Here is a 24,945-nt window from a genome sequence, read left to right as displayed (position 1 = left end):
AAATTAGCATGGAAACTAATGCCACAAAATGCTAAAAAGAAAAAAAATTCAATTCTGTTCTCAAACCTGGGTTAAAACTAGGTCTTAGAGCCTAGTTTTAATGCTATTTCTGTGTAATTCTACATGCCTGGAACCCCATTACATCCATCCTTCAAGAAAGAAAGCGTCTTCCTTTCAAAGTGTCCTCTGTTGGAGCAGTACCAAAATACTCAGGTAAAGGCACAAAACAGTTATTTTATGCCTTCCAAATAGTTATTATGAAAGTCACCTCTACGGTAAAAACTCTTGGTTCATTTGGGCTAAAAAATTACATGCCAATAGTTTTTCATTCCCTTCCTTTAGGACTTGCTACCAGAACTCCTGAGGCAGCACCAGGCTTTTATAGGAATGAAATACCAGCTATGAGACAGAGGAATCAAGTACATCATTTGCCAGGTGAAAGTGAAAATTTATTTTATGAACAAAGAAGCTATTATCTCTACAATTTGTTCTAAAACCTTTCTTATTTGTTGTGCTAAAAATACATCTCCCTCATGGTAAATAAAGACCAATTTCCCCAAAGCACTGGTTAAAATTATAAAATGAACTTCATTAGATAGACAGCAGGAATTCCTAAGGCTTTTGAAATGTTCCACAGAATTTTGATAATGGGGTTTTCTGCTTTAAACGTGGATAACTTCATCAGGCCTATAAGAAAATATGAAGTGGCCAACAGAGAATTCAGGGAAAACGTAAGAGCCAAAAGCTAGAGTAGTTTTGTAAAAATTCTCCTATATTCTTCATGATACAATTATGAAACAACTGTGATGTTCATGGAAACTCCAAAGAATTGCCTCAAAGGGGCAATGCTCTCCCAGAAATAGTAAGCAAAAAGAAAAGTCCTATATATTTTATGCAGGCTCATTGCATATTTGGTGCTATTCATAGGAACCAAATCAGAAGAGGGAGGGGACAGATGTACACCTATGGCTGATTCATTTTGATGTTTGACAGAAAACAACAAAATTCTCTAAAGCAATTATCCTTCAATTAGAAAATAATTTTTTAAACAATACATAGCTTTCTTAAAATAGGCACTCATTACAAAATGACTTATGACTAGATTTACAGGCAAATTTGGCCTTGGAGTACAAAATGAAGCAGAGGAAAGGCTAACAGAGTTTTCCCAAGAGAATGCACTGGTCATAGCAAACACCTTCTTCCAACAACACAAGAGAAGACTCTACATATGGACATCACCAGATGATCAATACCGAAATCAGACTGATTATACTCTTTGCAGCCAAAGATGGAGAAGCTCTATACAGTCAGCAAAAACAAGACCAGGAGCTGACTGTGCTCAGATCATGAATTCCTTATTGCAAAATTCAGACTTAAATTGAAGAAAGTAGGAGAAACCACTAGACCATTTAGGTCACTCTGGTATGACCTAAATCAAATCCCTTAACAATTATACAGTGGAAGTGACAAATAGATTCAAGGGATTAGATCTCATAGAGTGCCTGAAGAAATATGGATGGAAGTTTGTGACATTGTACAGGAGGCAGTGATCAAGACCATCCCCAAGAAAAATGCAGAAAGGCAAAATTGTTGTCTGAGGAGACCCTACAAATACCTGGAAAAGAAGAGAAGCAAAAGGCAAAGGAGAAAAGGAAAGATATACCCATTCAAATGCAGAGTTCCAAAGAATAGTAAGGAGAGAGAAGAAAGCCTTCCTCAGTGATCAATGCAAAGAAATAGAGGAAAACAATAGAATGGGAAAGACTAGGGATCTCTTCAAGAAAATTAGAGATACCAAAGGAACATTTCATGCAAACATCAGCACAATAAAGGATAGAAATGGTTTGGACCTAACAGAAGCAGAAGATATTAAGAAGAGGTGGCAAGAATACACAGAAGAACTATATAGAAAAGATCTTCATGACCCAGATAACACAATGGTGTGATCACTCATCTAGAGCCAGACGTCCTAGAATGCGAAGTCAAGTGGGCCTTAGGAAACATCACTATGGCCACAGGACTCAAAAAGGTCAGTTTTCATTCTAGTCCCAAAGAAAGGCAATGCCAAAGAATGTTCAAACTGCTGCACAACTGCAGTCATCTCACATGCTGGCAAAGTAATGCTCAAAATTTTCCAAGCCAGGCTTCAGCAGTACATGAACTGTGAACTTCCAGATATTGAAGCTGGATTTAGAAAAGACAGAGGAACCAGAGATCACATTGCCAACATCCGTTGGATCATCGAAAAAGAAAGAATCAACCATAGGTGTACATCTATCCCCTCCCTCTTTCTTTTTTTTTCTGAAACAGAAAAAACAAGTTTCAGTTCTGCTTTCTTGACTACGCCAAAGCCTTTGACTGTGTAGATCACACCAAACTGTGGGAAACTCTTCAAGAGATGGGAATACCAGACTACCTTACCTGCCTTCTGAGAAATCTGTATGCAGGTCAAGAAGAAAGCGAACTGGATGTGGAACAACAGACTGGTTCCATATAGGGAAAGGAGTACATCAAGGATGTATATTGTCACCCTGCTTATTTAACTTATATGCAGAGTACATCATGCAAAATGCCAAACTGGATGAAGCATGAGCTGGAATCAAGATTGCCAGGAGAAATATCAATAATCTTAGATACGCGGATGACATCACCCTTATGGAGAAAGTGAAGAAGAACTAAAGAGCCTCTTGATGAAAGTGAAAAAGGACAGTGAAAAATTTGGCTTAAAACTCAGCATTCAAAAAACTACAATCATGGCATCTGGTCCCACACTTCACTGCAAATAGATGGGGAAACAGTGAGAGACTTTGGGGGAGCGGTGGTGCTTCAAAATCACTGCAGATGGTGACTGCAACATGAAATTAAAAGATGTTTGCTCCTTAAAGGAAAAGCTATGACCAACCTAGACAGCATTACTTTGCCAAAAAAGGTCTGTCTAGTCAAAGCTATGGTTTTTCCAGAAGTCATGTATGGATGTGAGAGTTGGACTATATATAAAGTTGGATGTGAGAGTTGGACTATAAAGAAAGCTGAGCACTGAAGAATTGATGCTTTTGAACTGTGGTGCTGGAGAAGACTCTTGAGAGTCCTTTGCACTGCAAGGAAATCCAACCAGTCAATCGTAAAGGAAATCAATCCTGAATATTCATTGGAAGGACTGATGCTAAAGGTGAAACTCCAGTACTTTGGCCACCTGATGTGAAATACTGACTCACTGGTAAAGACCCTGATGCTGGGAAAGATTGAGGGCAGGAGGAGAAGGGAATGACAGAGGATGAAATAGTTGGATGGCATCATTGACTCAATGGACATGAGTTTGAGCAAGGTCTAGGAGTTGGTGATGGACAGGGAAGCCTGGCATGCTGCAGTCCATGGGGTCACAAACAGCTGGACAAGACTAAGCAACTTAACTGAACTGAGATTTACATCATTAACCAGCATGAATTACCAATGTTCTAGACCCCAAATAAAATCAGTGGCCAAGAAACCTAAAAATGATTATAACCCAGAGTTTTCCATACAGTAGTTTCCTTTTTCCTATGTAATAATACAACACCACTGTGGCATGCCATTTTCTGATGAGAGTAGCTGCCCATAAAACACAGCCCTGTCCACCAGACGGACAAGACCCAGCTCCACCCACCAGTAGCTGGGAACCAGTTCCTCCTATCAGCATAAGCCTCTTAAACAGCCTCATTCACCAGGGGGCAGACAGTAGAAACGAGAACTATAACCATGCAACCTGAGGAATGGAAAACCACAATCACAGAAAGTTAGACAGTGTGAGACAGAGGACTATGTGCCAGATGCAGGAATAAGATTAAATTCCAGATGAACAGCTAAGTGAAGTGAAGACAAGCAATCTAGCTGAAGAATTCAGAGTAATGATAGTAAAGACTCAAGATCTCAGAAGAACGGAGACATAGATCAAGAAGAGACAGAAAATGTTTAACAAAAACCTAGAAGGCCTCAAGAGCAAACAAACAGATGAATAATACAATAACTGAAATACAAAATACATTGAAGGGAATCAATAGCAGAATAAGTAAGGCAGAAGAACAGAGAAGTGAGCTGGAAGACAGAATGGTGGAAATCATGGCTGTGGGACAGAATAAAGAAAAAAGAATGAAAAACAGTGTAAGAGACCTCTGGAACAACATGAAATGTACCAACATTCACATTATAGGGATCCCAGAAGGAGAAGAGAGAAAAAAATATCTGAGAAAATATTTGAGAAGATAATAGCTGAAAACCTTCCTAACATAGGAAAGGAAACATTCACCAAAGCCCTGGATTCATGGAGTCCAGGCAGAATAAACCCAAGAAGAAACACACCAAAACACATAGTAATCAAGCTGACAGAAATTAAAGACAAAGAAAAAAATACTAAAAGTAATAAGAGATGATCAACAAATAATGTACCAGGAACTCCCATAAGGTTATCTGCAGGCCAGAAGGGAGTGGCATAATATTTTTAAAGTGATGAAAGGGAAGAACCTACAACCAAGAATACTCTACCCAGCAAGGATCTCATTCAGATTTGATGGAGGAATCAATAGCCTTACAGAGAAGCAAAAACTAAGAATTCAGTACTGTCAGACCGGCTTTGCAACAAATGCCAAAGGAACTTATCTAGGCAAAAAGAAAATGTCATAACTAGAAACAAGAAAATTATGAATGGAAAAGCTCTCTGGAAAAGGTCAACACACGGTAAGGTGGGAAGTATTCCACACACAAATACAATCTCAAAACCAGCAACTGTGATAAGAGGAGAGTACAAATGCAGGATATTGGAAATACACTTGAAATTAAAAGATCAATGACTTAGAACAATCTTGTTTATACACAGACTGTTATATCAAAACCTCATGGTAACTGCACACTGAAGATCTACAAAGATACACACAAAAAAAAGAAAAAGTAATCCAAACACAACAGTAAAGTTAGTCATCAAACCACAGGAGAAGAGAGCAGAATAGGAAGGTAAGAAAAAAGACCTTCAAAACCAGATCCAAAACAATGAACAAAATGGCAATAAGAATGTGCATATTGATAATTACCTTAACCATAAATGGATTAAATGCCCCAACCAAAAGACTGAGTAGCTGAATGGATCAAAAATAAGACCCATATATATGCATATATACACAAGAGACCAACTTCAGATCTAGAGACACACACAGACTGAAAGTGAGGTGATAGAAAAAGGAATTTCATGCAAATGGAAATTAAAAGAAAGCTGGAGTAGCAATACTCACATCGGACAAACTTTAAAGACTGTTACAAGAGACAAAGAAGAACATTACCTACAGATAAAGGAATCAATCCGAGCAGAAGATACAATTTTAAATATATATGCACCTAACATAGCAGCATCTCAATATATAAGGCAAATATACTAACAGCCTTAAAAGGAGAAATCAACAGTAACACAATAATATTGGGAGACATTAACACCCCTCTGTCAATGAACTGATCATTCAGAAGAAACTCAAATAAGGAAACACAAGCCTTAAATGACACATTAGATCAAATGAACTTAATCCAAAAGGAGCAGAATACACATTCTTCCTAACTGCACTTGGAACATTTTGCAGGATGGATCACATGCTGGCCACAAAGTGGCCTCAGTACATTTAGGAAAATGGAAATTATATCAAGCATACTTTCTGACCATAACAGTATGAGATTGTAAATCAACTACAATGAAAAAAAAATGTAAAAAAAACACAAACATGTGGAGGCCAAACAATATGCTACTAAACACCAATGGATCACTGAAGATATCAAACAGGAAATCACACATACTTAGAAACAAATAAAAATGAAAGCATGATGATCTGAAACTTATGGGATACAGGAAAGCAGTTTTAAGAGGAAAGTTTATAGCAATATGATCTTACCTCAGGAAATTCAAAAAAAATCTCAAATAAACAACTTAAACTTACACCTAAAGCAACTAGAGAAAAAAAGAACAAACAAAACCCAAAGTGAGTAGAAGGAAAGAAATCATAAAGATCAGAGCAGGAATCAATGAAATGAGTTGAAGAAAATGATAGAAAAGATCTATAGGACTAAAAGCTGGTTCTTCAAAAAGATTTTTTTTTAAAAATTGATAAACCTTTAGCCAGACTCACCACGAAAAAAAAAGGGGGAAATCTCAAATCAATAAAATTAAGAATGAAAAGGGAGAAGTTACAGCAGACACCACAGAAATACAAAGGATCATAAGAGACTACTACAAACAATTATATGCCAATGCAGTGGACAATCTAGAAGAAATGGACAAATTGTTAGATGCAAACTTCCAAGGCTGAACCTGGAAGAAACTGAAAATATGAATAGACTATCACAAGCACTGATATTGAAGCTATGATTAAAAACTCCCAACCAAAGTCCAGAAATCCTCCACCAAATACTAATAAACCAAATCCAACAACCCATTAAAAGGATCATATACCATGATCAAGTGGGATTTATCCCAGGGACACAAGGATTTTTCAATATCTGCAAATCAATCAGTGTGATACGCCACATTAACAAAACATATGACCATCTCAATAGATGCAGAAAAAGCCTTTGACAAAATTCAGCACCCATTTATGATTTTAAAAAAATTCAGAAAGTGGGCCATATACTACAAATGCACAGCAGACATCATTCTCAATGGTGGAAAACTGAAAGCATTTCCTCTAAGATCAGGAACAAGACAAGGGTGCTCACTCTTGCCACCATCGTTTTAGAAATTCTTATTCACCATCGTTTTAGAAATTCTAGCCATGACAGTCAGAGCAGGAAAAGAAAAATCCAAACCAAAATAGAAATAAAACTGTTTGCAGATGACAGGATCTTATGCATAGAAAATCCTAGATGCTGCCAGAAAATTGCTAGATCTCAACGAATTCAGTGAAGTTGCAGGATACAAAATTAATGCACAGAAATATGTAGCATTTTCGTACACTAACAAGGAAAAATGAGAAAGAGAAATTAAGGAACAAATCCCATTTACCATCTCATCAAAAAGAATAAAATATCTAGGAATAAACCTACATATGGAGGCAAAAGACCTGTACTCTGATATGTAAGACCAATGAATGGAATTGAAAATGACAAAGATAGAAAGATACTACATGTTCTTGGATTGGAAGAATACTGTCAAGATGACTGTGCTCCCCAAAGCAATCTATAGTTCAGTGCAACGTCTATCAAATCACCAATGACATTTTCACAGAATTAGAACAAAAATGTTAAGTTTGTATGGAGACATAATAGAACTTGAATAGCTAAAGCAATCTCGAGAAAGAGAAACAGAGCTGGAGGAGTCAGGCTTCCTGACTTCAGACCATGCTACAAGGCTACAGTCACCAAAACAGTATGGTAATGTCACAAAAATAGAAATATAGATCACTGAAACAAAATAGAAGTTCCAGAAATAAACCCACGCACCTATGGTCAATTAATCTATGATGAAATAGACAAGACTATACAATGGAGAACAGACAGTGACTTCAATAAATGACTGGGAAAACTGGACAACTACATGTAAAAGCATGGAATTAGAACCTTTTTATCACCATACACAAAAATAAATTCAAAACAGATTAAAGATCTAAATGTAAGACCTGATACTATAAAACTCTTAGAGGAAAACATAGGAAGAACACTCTTCAACATAAATCAATCACAGCAATATCTTTTGATTCATCTACTGAAGTAATGGAAATAAAAACAAAAATAAACAAATGGAACCTAATTAATCTCAAAAGCTTTGGCACAGCAGAGGAAACTATACATGAAACTAAAAGGCAACCCACAAAGTTGGAGAAAATATTTGCAAATGAAGCCACTGACAAGGGGTTAATCTCCAAAATCTACAAACAGTTCATGCAACTCAATATAAAATACACACACATACACACACATATACAGTCCATTCAAAAACTGGGCATAAGGTATAAATGCACATTTCTCTAGAGAAGACATTGAGATGGCCAAGAGGCACATGAAAAGATGCTCTACATTGCTAATTATTAGAGAAATGCAAATCAAAACTACAATGAGATATCACCTCATCCCAATTAGAGTCATAGTAGTGTTAGTCGCTCAGTCATATTCAACTCTGTGACCCCACCATAACTGTAACCCACCAGGGTCCTCTGTCCACAGAATTCTCCAGGCAAGAGTACTGGAGTGGGTTGCCATTTCCTACTCCAGGGGATCTTTCTGACCCAGGGATAGAACCTGAGTCTCCCACATTGCAGGCAGATTCTTCACCATCTGAGCCACCAGGGAAGTTGCCTCCCTCCCAATCAGAATGACCATCATCAGCTGGAAAGGGTATGCAGCCAAGGGAACCCTCCTACACTGTTGGTGGAAATGTAAATTGGTACAGCCACTATGGAGGAAAGTATATGGAGGCTCCTTAACAAACTAAAATTAGAACTACATATGATCCAACAAAATTAAATTTGGGGTCAAAATTAGAGGTGTGTAGGCTTTTCAGGACTCCATCATGGCACTGTAACTTCAAAATGTTTGTGTTTTTGTTAACTACACCTGTGTATATGTATATATATGTATGTATGTATGTACATGCACATACATGCACATACACCAGGTATTTTTGTCCTATCTTCATTTATAGCATAGGGAAGATAGAGACAAATGAAATTCATTACTGTATTCCAACAAGCCAGTTAATTGATAGGTGAACTTTCCTAACATGTTAATCTAAATAACATTTAATTTAGTGTTTTATTTATTTTATAGATATAGATTTTATAGATGTGTAGGCTACACAGGTGGTATCTTCTTATGTCAGGAACATTTGTGTTGCTTAGTGCAAAGGGCATAGATTTGGAGTCAGAGAAACCTGACCTTACTCTACCTCTTTCCAGGGCTTCCCTGGTGGCTCAGCCAGTAAAGAATCTGCCTGCAATGTGGGCGGACCAGGTTCAATCCCTGGGTCGGGAAGATCTCTCTTAGTGCAGTGTGCTTAACCAATGAGTAAGGTGAAGTTTTTGTTTCCTGTTTTTCACCCTTTGGCTAACAATATGAAATGATAGTGATATGTACACTTTTGCTGCTGCTGCTAAGTCACTTCAGTTGTGTCCAACTCTGTGCGACTCCATAGCTGGCAGCCCACCAGGCTCCGCCATCCCTGGGATTCTCCAGGCAAAAGTACTGCAGTGGGTTGCCATTGCCTTCTCCACACTTTCACCTGAAAATAAAAATGAAATTCATAGATCTGCATTCCCAAGGGCACATTGCAAAGACTGATATGTATTTTCACTCAGTATATTTCTAGAACCACTTACCTCTTATTCCCTCTTGCCTTACTCATCTTCCATCTCAAATTCCTCAAATGTTAATGTGTAACATATTCTTCTAACACTTGAAACATGCTTGCTTTCTGTTTTAGCCCTCTTCAGAATAACCCATCATCCTACCTTCTGACTTCACTGTTTTTTAAAGACATTCATTCAGCACACATGTATTGTACACCTATTTTATGCCAATTAATTAAATATTGGGAATATAATCCCCATGTTTAGAAAACTCAAAATTTATAGGATGTTAATTGATAGTAAGAGAATAAAAAAAAAATCCGGTATAATAAAATGCAAGTGTTATAATGAGATGTGCACAAGGTGCTGTGAAGGTTAAGATAACAGCACAGGTAGAGCCTCAGGCCAGGCTGCCTTCACCGAGCTGATGCGTGTTCAGCCATGGTAAACGGTGAGTAGGAGTCCACTTGCAGCTAGATCAAACAAAGAGAAGGCTTCCTGTGAATCAGTATCTGGCACCTGTAACTAACATTTTTATTAAAGAAGTTCAGCAATTAATCTCACCATCTAATTGCTCCCTTTTCCTCCCCTAGTTATACAGCTGAGGATGGGGTTTGTGAGAGGGCCCCCAATTTTTAGGTAGGAATCAGTCTACAGGAAACCAAGAAGCTATGTGGTAAAGTGGAGAGGGTATCCGAAAAAGTGGAGCGGAGCTAAGAGCCAAAGTCAATTACATATTAGACTAATAGAAAGGAACTAACAGAAAGAAGTCAAAAGTTTGACCTCTTTCTGAAAACATCTTTGTAAATCCATTTCTGAAGTAATTCAGACTATATAGATATGTTGAAATACCCTATTTAAAAACAAAATATAGGCAATTAAAAATATAAATTCTGAAACAAATCCTTACAAAGAATTAGTTTCTATTTTAAAAATTAAGTGAAAGATTTCAAGTAAAAAATTCCTACTCCCTCAGTGTATCTGAATTGTGAATCAGTTTACAAAATATACTTTATTTGCAACCTCTTCTGGTATAATTATTACATTTATTTATTTAGTTTGCCATATTTTTATATAAATAACAATCTTTTTGTTGTGCTGCTGATTCTAAACCCAAATTGCTCAAATTTGATTTAAAATTTGATTTCTCTTTAGGAGAATTATTATTTTTTTTTTAATTTTTTTATTAGTTGGAGGCTAATTACTTCACAACATTTCTAGGAGAATTATTTTTAATTTTTTAGAGACAACTGCCTGTTATTATTTTATTAGAATGATAATACTAAGATTTCCTTTAGTAAGCAGTTTAGCATGGTATATTGCAGTCAGCAAGCTACAGCCCACTGGCCAAAGCCAGCTTGCCACCTATTTTGATATGACTTGAGAATTAAGAATGGGTTTTTAAATTTTAAATGGTTGGAAAAAAATCAAAAGATAATATTTCATGACACACAAAAAGTATATTTAGGTTTCTTTTACATTTAGGTTTTTATAAAATATATTCCATTCCTGCTGAAATATTAGAGGTATCCATCAAATAATGTTTTTGATACTAAGAAGGTTAAGCTGCAAATTGATGAAGGGAATTTTATTAAACTTTAAGTTTTATAACTAGGTGGTAACAATTCAGAAATTTGTGACTCATGTTTTCTGATTTTAAATTGAGTATTCTTTCTTCTATACCATACTGCATCTTTATTTTAAAATAATTTTCCTAGTTGTAAAGAAAATCACTCATAAGAAGGTATACATTAATTGATAGTATCAATTTGGGTCTTAAAGTATTAATTGACAGAAAAGGTTTCTAACTTGATTTCCCCTACTGCATTTCTATTATAATTCATTCCAGTTTAATATTTTATGAGATGCCCTATGTAAAATATTTATTAACAGATGAGGCAAATTTTCAATAAATTGTAGTTTTCTTGATTTATTCAAACATTTTATGACAGCTTGATTTATAATAATATAATTAAACATTTTAAAATATTTTTTATTTGAGTTTTTTGAACTACTGAATTTAACATTGTAGTATTCAATGTTGAAGTCATTTCATGGTATGGTAAAGTTTCCTTGACTACATCATATACATCTCTAATAGAATTTTCTATTTCAAAAAATGTTTATAGAGTTAATCAGTTTTTACCCTTACCATTGTTACTTATGCTATGAATTTATACATTTGTTGCAGTACTTATCTGTTAGATTTATCTGAAATTGACTTTTGGTACTTTCCAAAATAAGAATCACCTCTCATGCTATGTGTGAAAAAACTACGCAAAGATACATTTGATTATTTACTGTAATAACAATTGCTTTTCTCATGTTTCTGTTTGCATAGTAAATATTTAATCCTGAATGACAACAAACTAACATTGAACAGTATTTTTGCTTCCATACATGCTCACTAAATATTAATGTTCATCAGAATTTCAATAATTATACTGTAAAACATACTGTTCCCTCACACTCCTCTTCAGTTTTATATAATTAACTGCCTTTTTCCTTTTTCTGTTGTTTCAGTTAAAGGATCAAGAAAGTTAAGTCTGCCAACAGATCTTAAGGCTGATCTTGGTACGGTAGGCAAAAGCCAACAATTTTAAGTTTTCTTACATTCATTCGGCTGAACATTTTAACCAACCGGTCCATGAATAACAAGTTTCCTAGATGGCAGTGTTTAATGGCTTTTCAAAAAGGCTTCCTTAAAAATCACCATACAGTTCTGTTGGCAGCATTCAACATTTTGTTAACAATCATTTTACAAAACTATGTTTCATAAATCATTACACACCAACTATATAATGTTTGGGGTTTTTTAATCATGAAAATGTTTTTAAACATTAACTAGAGTCATGCATATGGACCCTTTGTGACAGTAATCATGTAAATGAGCATCATTTTCTCTGGAACTATTTTCCTATTTTGGATATTAATATCATTTACAACTAATGCTATTTAACAACAACAACTGCAAAGTCTGATACATAGAAGAATGGAGTTCTTGCCATTAAGGAAAGTTACAGAAGACGTTATTCACTTTATTTTTTGTGGTGCTCCCAAGCTTATTCATAATTCTAGTTCTGAAATAAATAAGGTTTTAATAGGTTTTCATCAACTTTTCCCTCAGAACTTTAATTTACTTGTTCCAGGATAGTTTCTTTTGTGAAATTTAATTGAATCGCCTTTATTTTCATCTCCTTTCTTTTGACTTAAAGTCATAGCATAAAACCTACGAATGTCAGTGTCATGTCTAAAATAACAAAAATTCAGTAATTAGTCTTTGTTTTTTAGAGTGTTCAAAGCTGTTTCACATACATGATTTTATTTAACTTTCTTAGCAGCTCTTTAAAAAGTCCTCTGGTGGCTCAGACAATAAAGAATATGCCTGCATTGCTGGAGACCTGGGTTCAATCCCTGGGTTGGGAAGATCCCCTGGACAAGGGAATGGCTACCCACTCCAGTATTCTTGCCTGGACAGTTCCACAGACAGAGGAGCCTAGTGGGCTACAGTCCATGGGGTTGCAGAGTTGAACATGACTGAAGGACTAACAGTTTCACTTTTCACTTTTTCAGCAACTCTTTAAGGTAGTTATCAGTATTCCTTTTTTTCTAGAGTAGAAACTGAGGTTATATTGTTAATAAATTGTAGAATTAAGATTTGAACCTAGATCACAGAACATAATACTCAAAGTTTATTGAGCATATTCACATACCTCATCCTATTTTAACTAAATTAAATATCTTTCAGCAATAAATAATTTGTTACATTTAAAATCTAATTACATACCATCTTAGATGAATTTGATTAGATAATTATGTCAGTGATATTATATGCAAAGCACATTTTAAATGCAAATGCAACATTATTCAGTATTATTAGTTCAATACTAACAAAATTGTTATGAAGTTAATTAGTATTTTGCCAGTGTAACTGATATCAAAGGAAGATTCAACATTCTAGTTCCATGTATTGACCTCCTACTACATGTTAGACAGTATGCTATATAATTTGTATATATTATTTGGCATATGACAGATAGATAATACATGGATCAGAAATGTTCTACCCACTTTACAAATAAATTAAGGATATGAAAAATTAAAATTTGTCTAAGGTCATATAACTAATAGCAAAACTGAACTTAAATCAATTATGTACAATTGAAAAGCCTATAATCACCTATTATTTTGTGTAGCATATACTGTAAGAAATGTCAAATGAAAAATAGCAAAGTAAGGAAAACAAAGATTAGAGAGAAAATAGATAATGAAAAATAATAATTAACCTGTAAGTTGATTCTTTGGAAAGATCAACAAATTGACAAACCCTTACCTAGACTAAGGAAAAAAGAATATACAAGCAATTAAAATCAGGAATAAAAGTGGGTGCATTACAATCAGCCTTACAGAAGAGGATTATAAGAGAATACTGTGAACAATTTTATGCCAGCATTAACTAATCTAGGTAAAATAGACAAATTCCTACAAATACATGAATTACCAAAACTAACTCAAGAAGGAGGAGAAAATCTGAGTAAAGATACTGAATCAGTTCTCAAAAATTTCAAAAGTCCAGGATGAGACAGCCTCCCTGGTGAATTCTACCAAATATTTAAAGAGGAATTAACACCAGTCTTTATCAAACTCTTCCAAAAAACACAAGGAACATTTCCTAACACATTCTATGACACAGCATTACCCTTATTTCAAAGCTAGACAAAGAACACTGCAAGAAAATCAAATTAGAGACCAACACCTCATATGAATATACATGCAAAGATTCTCAAGATATTGGCAAGTAAAATCCAGCAGCATATTAAAAGGGTTATATACCATAATCAAGTGGAATTTATCTCAGAAATAATACATGAGTGGTTCAACAGAAGAAAATTAAAAATGTAAAAATCACACTAACAGAATGAAGGAAAAATCCCACACATGATCATCTCATTTGGTGCAGAAAAAGGACTTGACAAAATTGAATACCCTTTCATGATTTAAAAAAAAAAAAAAAACTCAGGAAACTAGAAATAGAGGGACCTTTCTGAAACTGATAAAAGGCATTCATGAGAAGCCACAGTCATCCTATTCAAGGATGAAAGACTGAAAACATTCTTCCTTAAAATCTAGACTAGGGACTTCCCTGGTGGTCCAATGGTTAAGAATCCACCTGCCAACATAGGGGACACAGGCTCAATCCCTGGTCTGGGGAGGCCCCATGTGCACCACAGCTTGTGAATCCTGCATGCTGCAACTACTGAGATCACACCCTAGAGCCTGTGCTTCACAGCAAGAGAAGCTACCACAATGAGAAGCCTCCACATCACAACAAAGAGTATCCTCACAACTACAGAAAGCCCGTGCAGCAACAAATCCCCAGTGCAGCCAAAAAGAAAAGATCCAGAACAAGACAAAGGGGCCTTTGTGTACTACTTCTATTTTGTATTGGAAGTTCTAGCCAGTGATTTAAGGGCGGGTGCGGGGCGGGGGGAGGCGGGGGGTTGGCGGGGGAAAGCACATAAAAATTGATAAAAGAAGTAAAACTAGCCCTGTTGGCAGGTGGCATGATCCTGTATACAGAAAATCCTCCAAAATCCACAAAAGAATAACGAGAATAAATGAATTTAGTAGAGTTGCAAGGTATAAGGTGAGCACAAAATCAGCTGTATTTCTATACACCAGTAATGAAAATTTTGAAAAAGAAATTTTAAAAAAGAATACCATTTGTAAGTCTCCTAAGAGTAAAATATTTAAAGATTAACTTAACCAAGGAGATGTAAAACTTTACACTGATAACTACAAAATATTGCTAAAAGAAACTTTAAAAGACCTATAAAAGTGAAAATACATCCCTTGTTCATGAATTGGAATGTTTAATATTATTTAAGTAATACCCAAAACAGTCTAACATATTTAACACAGTCACAGCTAAAATAACAATAGCCATTTTAAATAATGGAAAAGCTTTTCCTAAAATTCATATGGAAGTGCCAAAGCAAAAATAGACAAAACAATACACATGGTTGAAAGTTGAAATACTCACACCTCCCAGTTTCAAAACTTCCTCCCTGGCTACACATATCAAAGTGAAAGTCACTTGGTCATGTCCAATTCTTTGCAACCCCATAGACTATACAGTCCATTAAATTCTCCAGGCCAGAATACTGAAGTGGGTAGCCATCCCTTCTCCAGGGGTCTTCCCAACCAAGAGATCGAACCCAGGTCTCCCACGTTGCAGGCAGATTCTTTACCAGCTGAGCCACCAGGAAAGCCCACGAATACTGGAGTGGGTAGCCTGTCCCTTCTCCAGCAGATCTTCCCGACCCAGGAATCAAACCAGGGTCTCCTGCATTGGAGGTGCATTCTTTTACCAGCTGAGCTACCACGGGTATTGGCATGAAGATATACACATAGGTCAATGATAGAATTGAGTCTAGAAATAAAACTATACATCTATGACCAATTGATTTTCAACAAGTTACCAGGACAATTCAATGGGGTGGGCAGGAGGGGCAGGGAAAAGTCTCTTCAATAAATGGTACTGAGACAACTGGAAGTCCACATGCATGATAATGGAGATGGACCACTACCTCATCCTACATACAAAAAAAAAAAAAAAAAATGGATTAATGACTTAACTGACAATGACAATAGCTAAAATGTGGAAGCGACGCAATCCACAGTCCATCAGTGGATGGATGGATAAACAAAACGTGTGTACAGAACAGTGGAATTTGCTCAGCCTTAGAAGGAAGGAAATTTTAACATATGCTACAACATGGGGCTTCCCAGGTGGCTCACTGGTAAAGAATCTGCCTGCCAGTGCAGGAAATGCAAGAGACTCGGGTTCAATTCCTCAGTTGGGAGGATCCCCTGGAGAATTTCATGGACAGAGGAGCCTGGTGGGCTACAGTCCATGGATTCACAAAGAATCAGACACAACTGAGCACACATGCATGCTACAACATGAGTGAACTTTGAGGATATTATGCTAGGTAAAATAAGCCAGTTACAAGAAGACAAAAATTGTATGATTACAATTATATGAGGTACCCAGAATGGTCACATATGTAGGGAAAGAAAGTAGAATGGTGGATGCCAGGAGCTAGGGGAGGAGGAAATGGGGAGTTACTGTTTAATGAGTAATGTGTTTCATTTTTACCAGGTGAAAAGAATTCTGGAGATGACTGCTACACAATACAAATGTGTTTAATACCACTGAACTGTACACTTGAAATTGGTTTAGATAAATTTTACAATTGTTAAATATTTTCTTTTTAAAAAGGGAGTCCTGATACATGTTACAACATGGACGAACCTCAAAAACACTACATGAACTGAAAGAAGCCAGACATAAAGCTACATACTGCATGATTTCATTTATATGAAATATCCAGAATAACTAAATCCCTAGAAACAGAAAGTAGACTGATGGTCACCAGTGGCTAGGGAAGAGTAGAATGGGCAGTGACTGCTTAATGTGGTAGTGCTGTTTTTAGTGGTGATGAAAATGTTCTGGAGCTATACAGTTGTGGTTGTTGCACAATATTGTGAGTGTACTAACTACCACTGAATTGTACATTTTAAAATTGCTTCAGATGAATCTCACCTCAAAAACTGTAGGAAAAATATTTTTTAAAACTGGTGAAATACGAAATATAGAGTTCAGTTAATAGTAATGCACCAAGGTGACATTGGGAAAGGAGAATAAGAAATTTAGGTATTGGCTGCTTTCTTCTAAATGTAAAATTATTCCAAAATAAAAATGTTTAGTTTTCTGAGAACTTGCATACTGTTTTCCACAGTGGCTGTACCAGCTTACAGTCCCACTAACAGTGTATAGCTGTGGCTTCCCAGGTGGTGCTGGCGGTAAAGACGTGGTGCTATGCTACGTGGCACTAGTGGTAAAGTGACACAGGAGGCATGGTTTCAATCCCTGGGTTAGGAAGATCCCCTGGAGGAGGGTAATGGCAACCCAGTCCAGTGTTCTTGCAGACAGAGGAGCCTGGCAGGTTACAGTCCATAGGGTTGCAAAGAGCTGGACATGACTAAAGCGACTTTTCAGCCTCTTTGCATAAATACTAAGGAGCATGATGTTTAGCTTTTTAAGAAGTCTTTGCACAGTCAATTTTGCACCCCCACTATCAGTTATATCCCGTTATTCCAAATGTTTTCTAGCATTTGGTGTTGACAGTGTTTTACATTTTTGCCATTATAGTAGGTGTGTAGTGGTTTCTCATCCTTGTTTTAATTTGAAATTTTAAATATTTTTATGTGCTCATTTTTCCATCTGTCTCCTTTGGTGTGGTATCTGTTCAGATCTTTTGCCCATTCTTTAAGTCAGGTGGTTTGTTTTCTTTTTGTTGAGTTTTAGGAGTTCTTTGTGTATTTTAGTTAATGTTTTTCAGGTATATGGTTTATACCGATTTTCTTCCAGTCTGAAGCTTGTCTTCTCATCCTCTTGATAGTGTCTTTTACAAAGTTTTAATTTTAATGAAGTCAAACTTACCAATTTTCTTTCATGGATTGTGCCTTTGGTATTATATCTAAAAAGTCATCAAACCCAAAGTCATCTAGATTTTCTGTTTTCTTCTAGTAGTTTTACAATTTTGTGTTTAACATTTAGGACTACAATCAATTTTGAGTTTTTTTGAAGGTTGTAAAATCTGTTTACATTTTGTGTGTGTGTGTATGTATATATCCAGTTGTTTCACTACTATTTGTTGAGAAGACTGTTTTTTCTCCATCACATTGCTTTTGCTCCTTTGTCAAGGATCAGTTGACTATATTTGTTGGATCTATTTCTAGGCTTTCTATTCTTTTGCAATGATATATCTGTTTATTTTTTCACCAATATCATCTATCTTCAGTAGTTTAGTTTTATAGCAAGTCTTGAAGTCAAGTAGTGTCATTCCATAACTTTATTCCTTTCCTTTAGTATTCTGGGTCTTATTCCTTTCCTTTAGTATTCTGGGTCTTATTCCTCTCCAAATAAACTTTAGAATCAGTTTGTCAACATCCATAAAATAACTTGCTGGAATTTCGATTAGGATTGTGTTGAAGCTACAGATCAAGTTGGGGAGAACTTGTCTCAACAATATTGAGCCCTCCTATCCATGAACATGGAATCTGTCTCCATTTATTTGTCTTCAGTTTCTTTCATCAGTAAGGAACTTTTAATAGTTTTGTAGTTTTTCTCATATAGATCTGGCACATGCTTTGTTAAATTTATATGCATGCTTTGTTAGATTTATACATAAATTTTGAGGTACTAATGTAAATGTTAATTCCTTTTAATTTCAAATTCTGTTGCTAGCGTACAGGAAAATTTTTGTCCCATGTCACCAAAGGGTGACCTCAGCTGAGGAGAATCTTAATACTCAAGTTGATAGAATGACCCATTCTGTAGATACCAGTCAGCTTTTTTTCCCAGCCACCCTGTCATTGCCAAATGAGCTAATGAAGAGAGTAGATATGGTGGCAGGGACACAAGTTATGCATGCACTCAGCAACATGGACTTCCACTCACCAAGGTCAACTTGGCTATGACTGTTGAATACTCAATATGACAACTGAAATAATCAACACTGTCTGCAATGTTACCATTTCTCAGGTCATCAGTTATCTGGTGGCAGGTTGATTACACTGAACCACTTTCAGCATGGAAGAAATGTTATGTTCTTGCTAGAATATACACTTACTCTGGATTATGGATCTGCTTTTCCTGAATGGAATGCTTCTGCCAAAACTATTATCCATGGGCTTGTTGTTGTTTTTTAGTCACTAAGTTGTGTCCAACTCTTTCGCAACCCCGTGAACTGTAGCACACCAGGCTTCTCTGTCCATGGGATTTCCCAGGCAAGGATACTATAGTGGATTTCCATGTCCTCTCCAGGGGATCTTCCCAACTCAAGGATTTTTAACCCACATCTCCTGTATTGGCAGGTGAATTCTTCATCACTGAGCTATGCCTTATCTATCATTATGATATTTCACACAGCCTTGCTTTTCATCAAGGAACTCATTTCACAACAAATGAAGTATGGCAATGAGCCAATGCTTCTGGGGTTCACTGGTCTAACAATGTTCTCACCATACTAAGCAACTGTCTATAAATATGTATGTAAGTGTATATGGGGGCGTGTTGTTCCCTAATGGTTCAGCGGGTAAAGAATCTTCCTGAAATGCTGGAGCTGCTGGAGAGGTGAGTTCGACCCCTGGGTAGGGAAGATCCACTGGAGAAGAAAATGGCAACCCACTCATTATTCTTGCCTGAAAAACCCCAAGGACAGAGGAACCTGGTGGGCTGTGAAAGTGAAAGCCCACCCCTGGTGAGCTATGAAAACTTTAGTCACTCAGCTCCTCTGTCCATGGAATTCTCAAGGCAAGAATACTGGAGTGGGTAGTCATTCCCTTCTCCAAGGGATATTTCTGACCCAGGGATCAAACCCAGGTCTCCTGCGTTGCAGGCAGATTCTCTGTCTGAGCCACCAGGGAAGCCCATGTATATTCATGTTCTGCGCCGTGTCAAGTTGCTTCCGTTGTATCTGACTCTTTGGACTGTAGCCCACCAGTTCATGGGATTCTCCTCTGTCCATGGGATTCTCCAGGCAAAAATATTGGAGTGGGTTGCTATGTCCTCCTCCAGGGGATCTTCCTGACCCAGGGGTCGGACTCATGTCTCTTATATAAGTCTCCTGCATTAGCAGACAGTTTCTTTACCACGAGTGCCACCTGTGAAGCCTATATATATACATATATAAGTCTGTTAATCTTTTGATTAATGCTAGCTGTTACATCTTTCACTATCCCTTTACTTTAACCTATATACGTATCCTTAAATTTCCTGTAGAGAATGTAGTTGGGTCTTTTTTTGAATCACTGAGAGTCTTTTAATTGATGTATTTAGACAAGTGACATTTAAAGTGATTATATAGACTAATGTCTATCATAAATGTTACTATTTTCTATTCATTTCCCTTCTTTTTTGTTCCTATTTTCTTCTTCCACTGATTTTTGTGTATTTTGAATTGGGCATTTTATATGATTTCTTTTACTTTCTTTTCTTAGCTTATCAATTATACTTTACTTTTTATTTTAGCAGTTGCCCTAAAGTTTGCAATATATATTTACAATGGATACAAGTCCATTTTAAATAACACTGTACTGCTTCATGGATAGTGAAAGTACTTTATAATAACAAAATATTTCTAATTTCTCCCTCCTCTTCCTTGTATTACTACTGCCATTCATTTCACTGACCCACAAGCTATGCTGCTATCCTATATAATTTCTGGCAATTTGGTGTGGTTAGATGTTTATTTCAAAGTAAAAATCAACACTGTACTATTTCTAAACATTTTTGTGCCCTGGAACAAAAATTAATGTAGAGAGAATAGAAAACAAACAGCACTTAATAGCATAAAATTTACAATGTCTGGCATCCAGGCAATGATACTGTGTCAACAGGAAAATACAATCTGTGATAAAGAAAAAATATCCATCAATAGAAACTGACCCAGAAATGACACATAGAACAAAATAAGTGGACAAGGACATTAAATCAGCTATTGTAAATATGCAGATTATCTTCAACTTACAGTGGTTCAACGTACAATTTTTCAACTTTATGATGATGCAAAAGCAACACTAAGCAACAACAACAAAAGCAATGCACATTCAGTAGAAACAATACATCAGAATTTGAATTTTGATCTTTCCCAGGCTAGTAATATGCAGCGCTTCCAATATGATACACTTCCAATCATTCTGTGCCAGTATAAACATTCTGTTTTTCACTGTCAGTATAGTATTCAATAAATTACATGAGATATTCAACACTTTATTATTTAATAGGCTTTGTGTTAAGTGATTTTGCCCAATTATAGGCTACTGTAAGTGTTCTGAGCATGTTTAAGGTAGGATAAGCTACGCTATGGTTTTTGGTAGGTCAGGTGTATTAAATATATTTTTGACTTCAGATATTTTCAATATATGATGGCTTTATTGGAACATAATCCCGTCACAATTCGAGGAAGATCTGTACCTCCTATTTTCAAGGAGATGGAGGAAGGCACCAGCATCTTAAGAAGAGACATGGAAAATATTTAAAAAGACCTAACAAACATCTAGAAGTGAACAATATATATAAGATGAAATATACAGTAGATGAGACTAATGTCAGAATTGACAGTGAAAAGGAAGACAGTGCTGAATTCAATTAACCATCCAAAATTAAGCAAAGTAAGAAAAAGACCAAACTCAGTGAGCAGACAATATCTATTGTCCAACTTCAAGTTATCTAATATTCCAAGGAGAGGAAAGAAATGATGAAACAGAAAAGAATGTTCGAAAAAGTAATGCCAGAAATCTTTCTAATTTGATGAACATGTAAATCCACAGATGAGAGAAGCTCAACAAACTTCAAGCATAACATGAAGAAAATTACACCAAAGTTTGTCATAATCAAGTCATTAAAAACAGCCAGCAAAAATAGAAATATTAACATATAGGGGAACAAATAACAGCAAGCTTCTCAAATTATACAAGCAAGAAGATAGTGGAAGAACATCTTTAAAGGACTGAAAGAAATTGTCAATCTACAATTCTGTACTTGACAAAATATCATTGAAAAGTGAAAGCAGAAAAAAAAAATTTACAGACACAAAAGCTAAAAGAATCTGAAACTACAAGAGATTTTATAGGTAGTCCTTCTGGAAAAGGGAAAACAATACCAGAAGGAAATCTAGAGCTACACAGAAATGAAGAGCACTGGAAATGGTAAATGTATGGGTAAGTAAAAACAATTACTGACTTAGTTTATAAGTATCTTTAAAAGATAATGGATGACTGGAAACACCCCAAATATTCATCAGTGGGTAAATAGTTAAGCAAATTGTGGCATACTCATATAAGTGGAATACTCCTCAACAATAAAAAGAAACTAGGTCTGTGGAAACAAGACAACATGGTGGAATCTCAAACTAATCATAATGAAAGAAGCCAGATAAAATCAAGTGTACTTGTATGACTGCTCTAATATAAAATTCTGTGAAATGTAAATTAATGTATAGTAATGCAAAGTACATTAGTTGTTGTTAAGGGTAGAGGGCCAACAGGGAGAGGCAGCACAGAGGGATTAGAGATAGAAACGAGGACACTAAGCAGAAGTGATGGATATATTTATTATTTTTATTGTGAGACTAAGAACAGATTAGTGGTTGCCAATGTTAAATATGTGTAATATGTCAGCTATATCACAACCTGTGCTAAGGAATGTAATTGTCAAATAAAGATCCAAGAATGAGGGGGAACAATGTCTTTTTCAGACATCCAAAAACTAAGAGTTTACAATCCGTAGATTCTTAGCTTACATTTAAAGTTCTAGCCAATGCAGTTAAATAGGGGGAAGATATATTACATATATGTGTTCAAAAAATGCAATAAAAAGTATACTTACAGGGAATAAATTTTTATACCTGAAATCTTAAGAGAATCAATGGGAAACTAATAAAAATAGAGAGTGAATATGCAGTGATGTGGCTGGTTACAAATTCATACCCCAAAACTAAATAAACAAAAGTCAACTTTAAAATGGGGAAAAACTCATTTATAATGCTATCAAAAAGATAAAATATGGAGTAATGAACTTGAATACATAGGATTTATGTGAAAATGATTTTAACCTCCATTAAAGAACATTTAAAGGACTTGTATTAATTATAAAACATACACTGCTTTCTTCCTTTTGAACAAGAAGATTTGAAACTGATGTACATTTTATACTTTAGAAATAAATAATTCCACTGAAAATAACAGTGATTTTTCAAAGGAGTAAAAATTATAAGTTTAAAATTCATCTGAAAAGGTATACATATAAGAGAGCAAGGACAATTCTGAAAAACAAGAGTCATAAATGAGGTCTAGCCCTACCAAATAGTTAAATACAATATAAAATTAGTTTAAAACATATATCTACTAACCATCATACCATTTTTGGTACTGATGTATAAAAAGTTCAATCAGTAGAACAGAAAATCCAGAAGAAGACCCAAATTCATACATAAATTTTGTCATTGTAAATAAGTAGTCTTACAGTCAAGTGCTGAAAAAGATCTAGATACATCCAAAACATTCACATTGTTTTATTTCCTTCATTTGAGTTTGAGTAAATTATTTCTGAACCAGATGCAGAAAAAAAAGTAGCCTTGAAAATAAGGTAGGCCATTCAAAAAGTAAATAAGGGTAGGTAATTCAATAAATGTTGGAATGAGTAATGAGGCATCTGAAAAATAATCTCCATAAGCCAAAATTAATTCTAGATGATAAAAATAAAGATAAAGAAACCATAAAAATGCTAGAAGAAAACATGAGAAATATACATTAAAAAAAAATTCTCGGAATAAGGCTTTGCTCAGAAACACAGATGTAAAGAACAAATTTGTGGATACCAAGAGGGTAAGAGACGGTGAAAGTTGCCCAGTCCAGTCTGACTTTTTGCCACCCCGTGGACTGTAGCCTGCCAGGCTCCTCTGTCCATGGGATTCTTCAGACAAGAATACTGGGGTGGGTAGCTGTTCCCTCCTCCAGGGGATCTTCCCAACCCAGGAATCGAACTGGGGTCTCCTGCATTGTAGGCGGATTCTTTACCAGCTGAGTTAGGGATGGTAATTGGATAAATTGGGAGACTGGGATTGACATATATACACTACTGTTTGTAAAATAGAGATATGTTTAATGAGAACCTACAGTATGATACAGGGACTACTCAATTCTCTGTTGTGACCTAAATGGGAAAAAAAATCTAAAATGAGAGGGAATATGTGTGTATATGTAACCATTTACTTTGCTGTACAGCAGAAACATCAACACTGCAAAGCAACTATGTTCCAATAAAGATTAATTTGTAAAAGGCTTTGCTAGGATGGCATCACCAACTCAATGGACATGAGTTTGCGTAGACTCCGGGAGTTGGTGATGGCCAGGAAGGCATGGAGTGCTGCAGTCCATAGGTTCGCAAAGAGTCAGACACGACTGAGTGACTGAACAGACTGAACGGAACTGAATATAAATAAGAAGGTACCGAAACTCATTATTAAAGAAGTGAATATTAAAACAGTATTTTTCCTATTATAGCAATAAATATCAAAGAATTACATGAAGCAAAAATTAGTGAAGATGTTTGGAAACTGAAGTTCTTATATACTGTTGTTGGAGATGTAAATTGGTTAATTATTTTTGGAAACCTTTTGCAATCAAAATCTAAAATGTTTATTCTTTTGCCAAGCAATTTCAATTCTGAGAATTCATTCCACAGATATAATCACACACATACAAAGAAGAATTACTGTGGTCATTAAAGTTTGCTTTGAAATAGCAAATACTGAAACCCTAAGATTCATTAATAAGAAAATAGTCAAATTGTTATACAGCCCCCAAAATGGAAACTTTGTCTCTATATAAACAATTAAGTATGTCTAAATACTATGTTCTCCAAGACAAGTGTGAAATGAAAAAAAATATCAAGGCATGAAATACTGTGAAATGTGCTTCCCCTTCTTTTGAAAAAAACAACTATGGAAGGATACTCAAAGAAAATGTTAACACTCTGTCTAAATAAGAGGTAGTAGAGATGCAGATCGGAGAAGGCAGTGGCACC

At 35.7% G+C, this 24,945-nt stretch overlaps 1 protein-coding gene across 11 annotated transcripts in view; it reads left to right on the top strand.

Moving 5' to 3' along the window:
• STXBP5L (syntaxin binding protein 5L) overlaps nucleotides 1-24,945 on the top strand; it is a 327,812-nt gene that overhangs the window by 262,482 nt on the left and 40,385 nt on the right. For 6 of the 11 annotated variants that reach the window (XM_043874853.1, XM_043874858.1, XM_043874855.1 and 3 more), the window contains 2 exons: nucleotides 343-435; nucleotides 11,811-11,861. The exons of 4 other annotated variants lie outside the window; for them this stretch is intronic. In XM_043874853.1, coding sequence (XP_043730788.1) covers nucleotides 343-435; nucleotides 11,811-11,861 — 144 coding nt within the window. The remainder of the gene's footprint in view (nucleotides 1-342; nucleotides 436-11,810; nucleotides 11,862-24,945) is intronic. One more of the 11 variants, XM_043874854.1, reaches the window with a different exon arrangement.

This window comes from Cervus elaphus, chromosome 19 (genome assembly GCF_910594005.1).
Source record: "Cervus elaphus chromosome 19, mCerEla1.1, whole genome shotgun sequence".
NCBI classification, from domain to species: Eukaryota; Metazoa; Chordata; class Mammalia; order Artiodactyla; family Cervidae; genus Cervus; species Cervus elaphus.
This window is presented reverse-complemented; position numbering and strand designations above follow the sequence as displayed.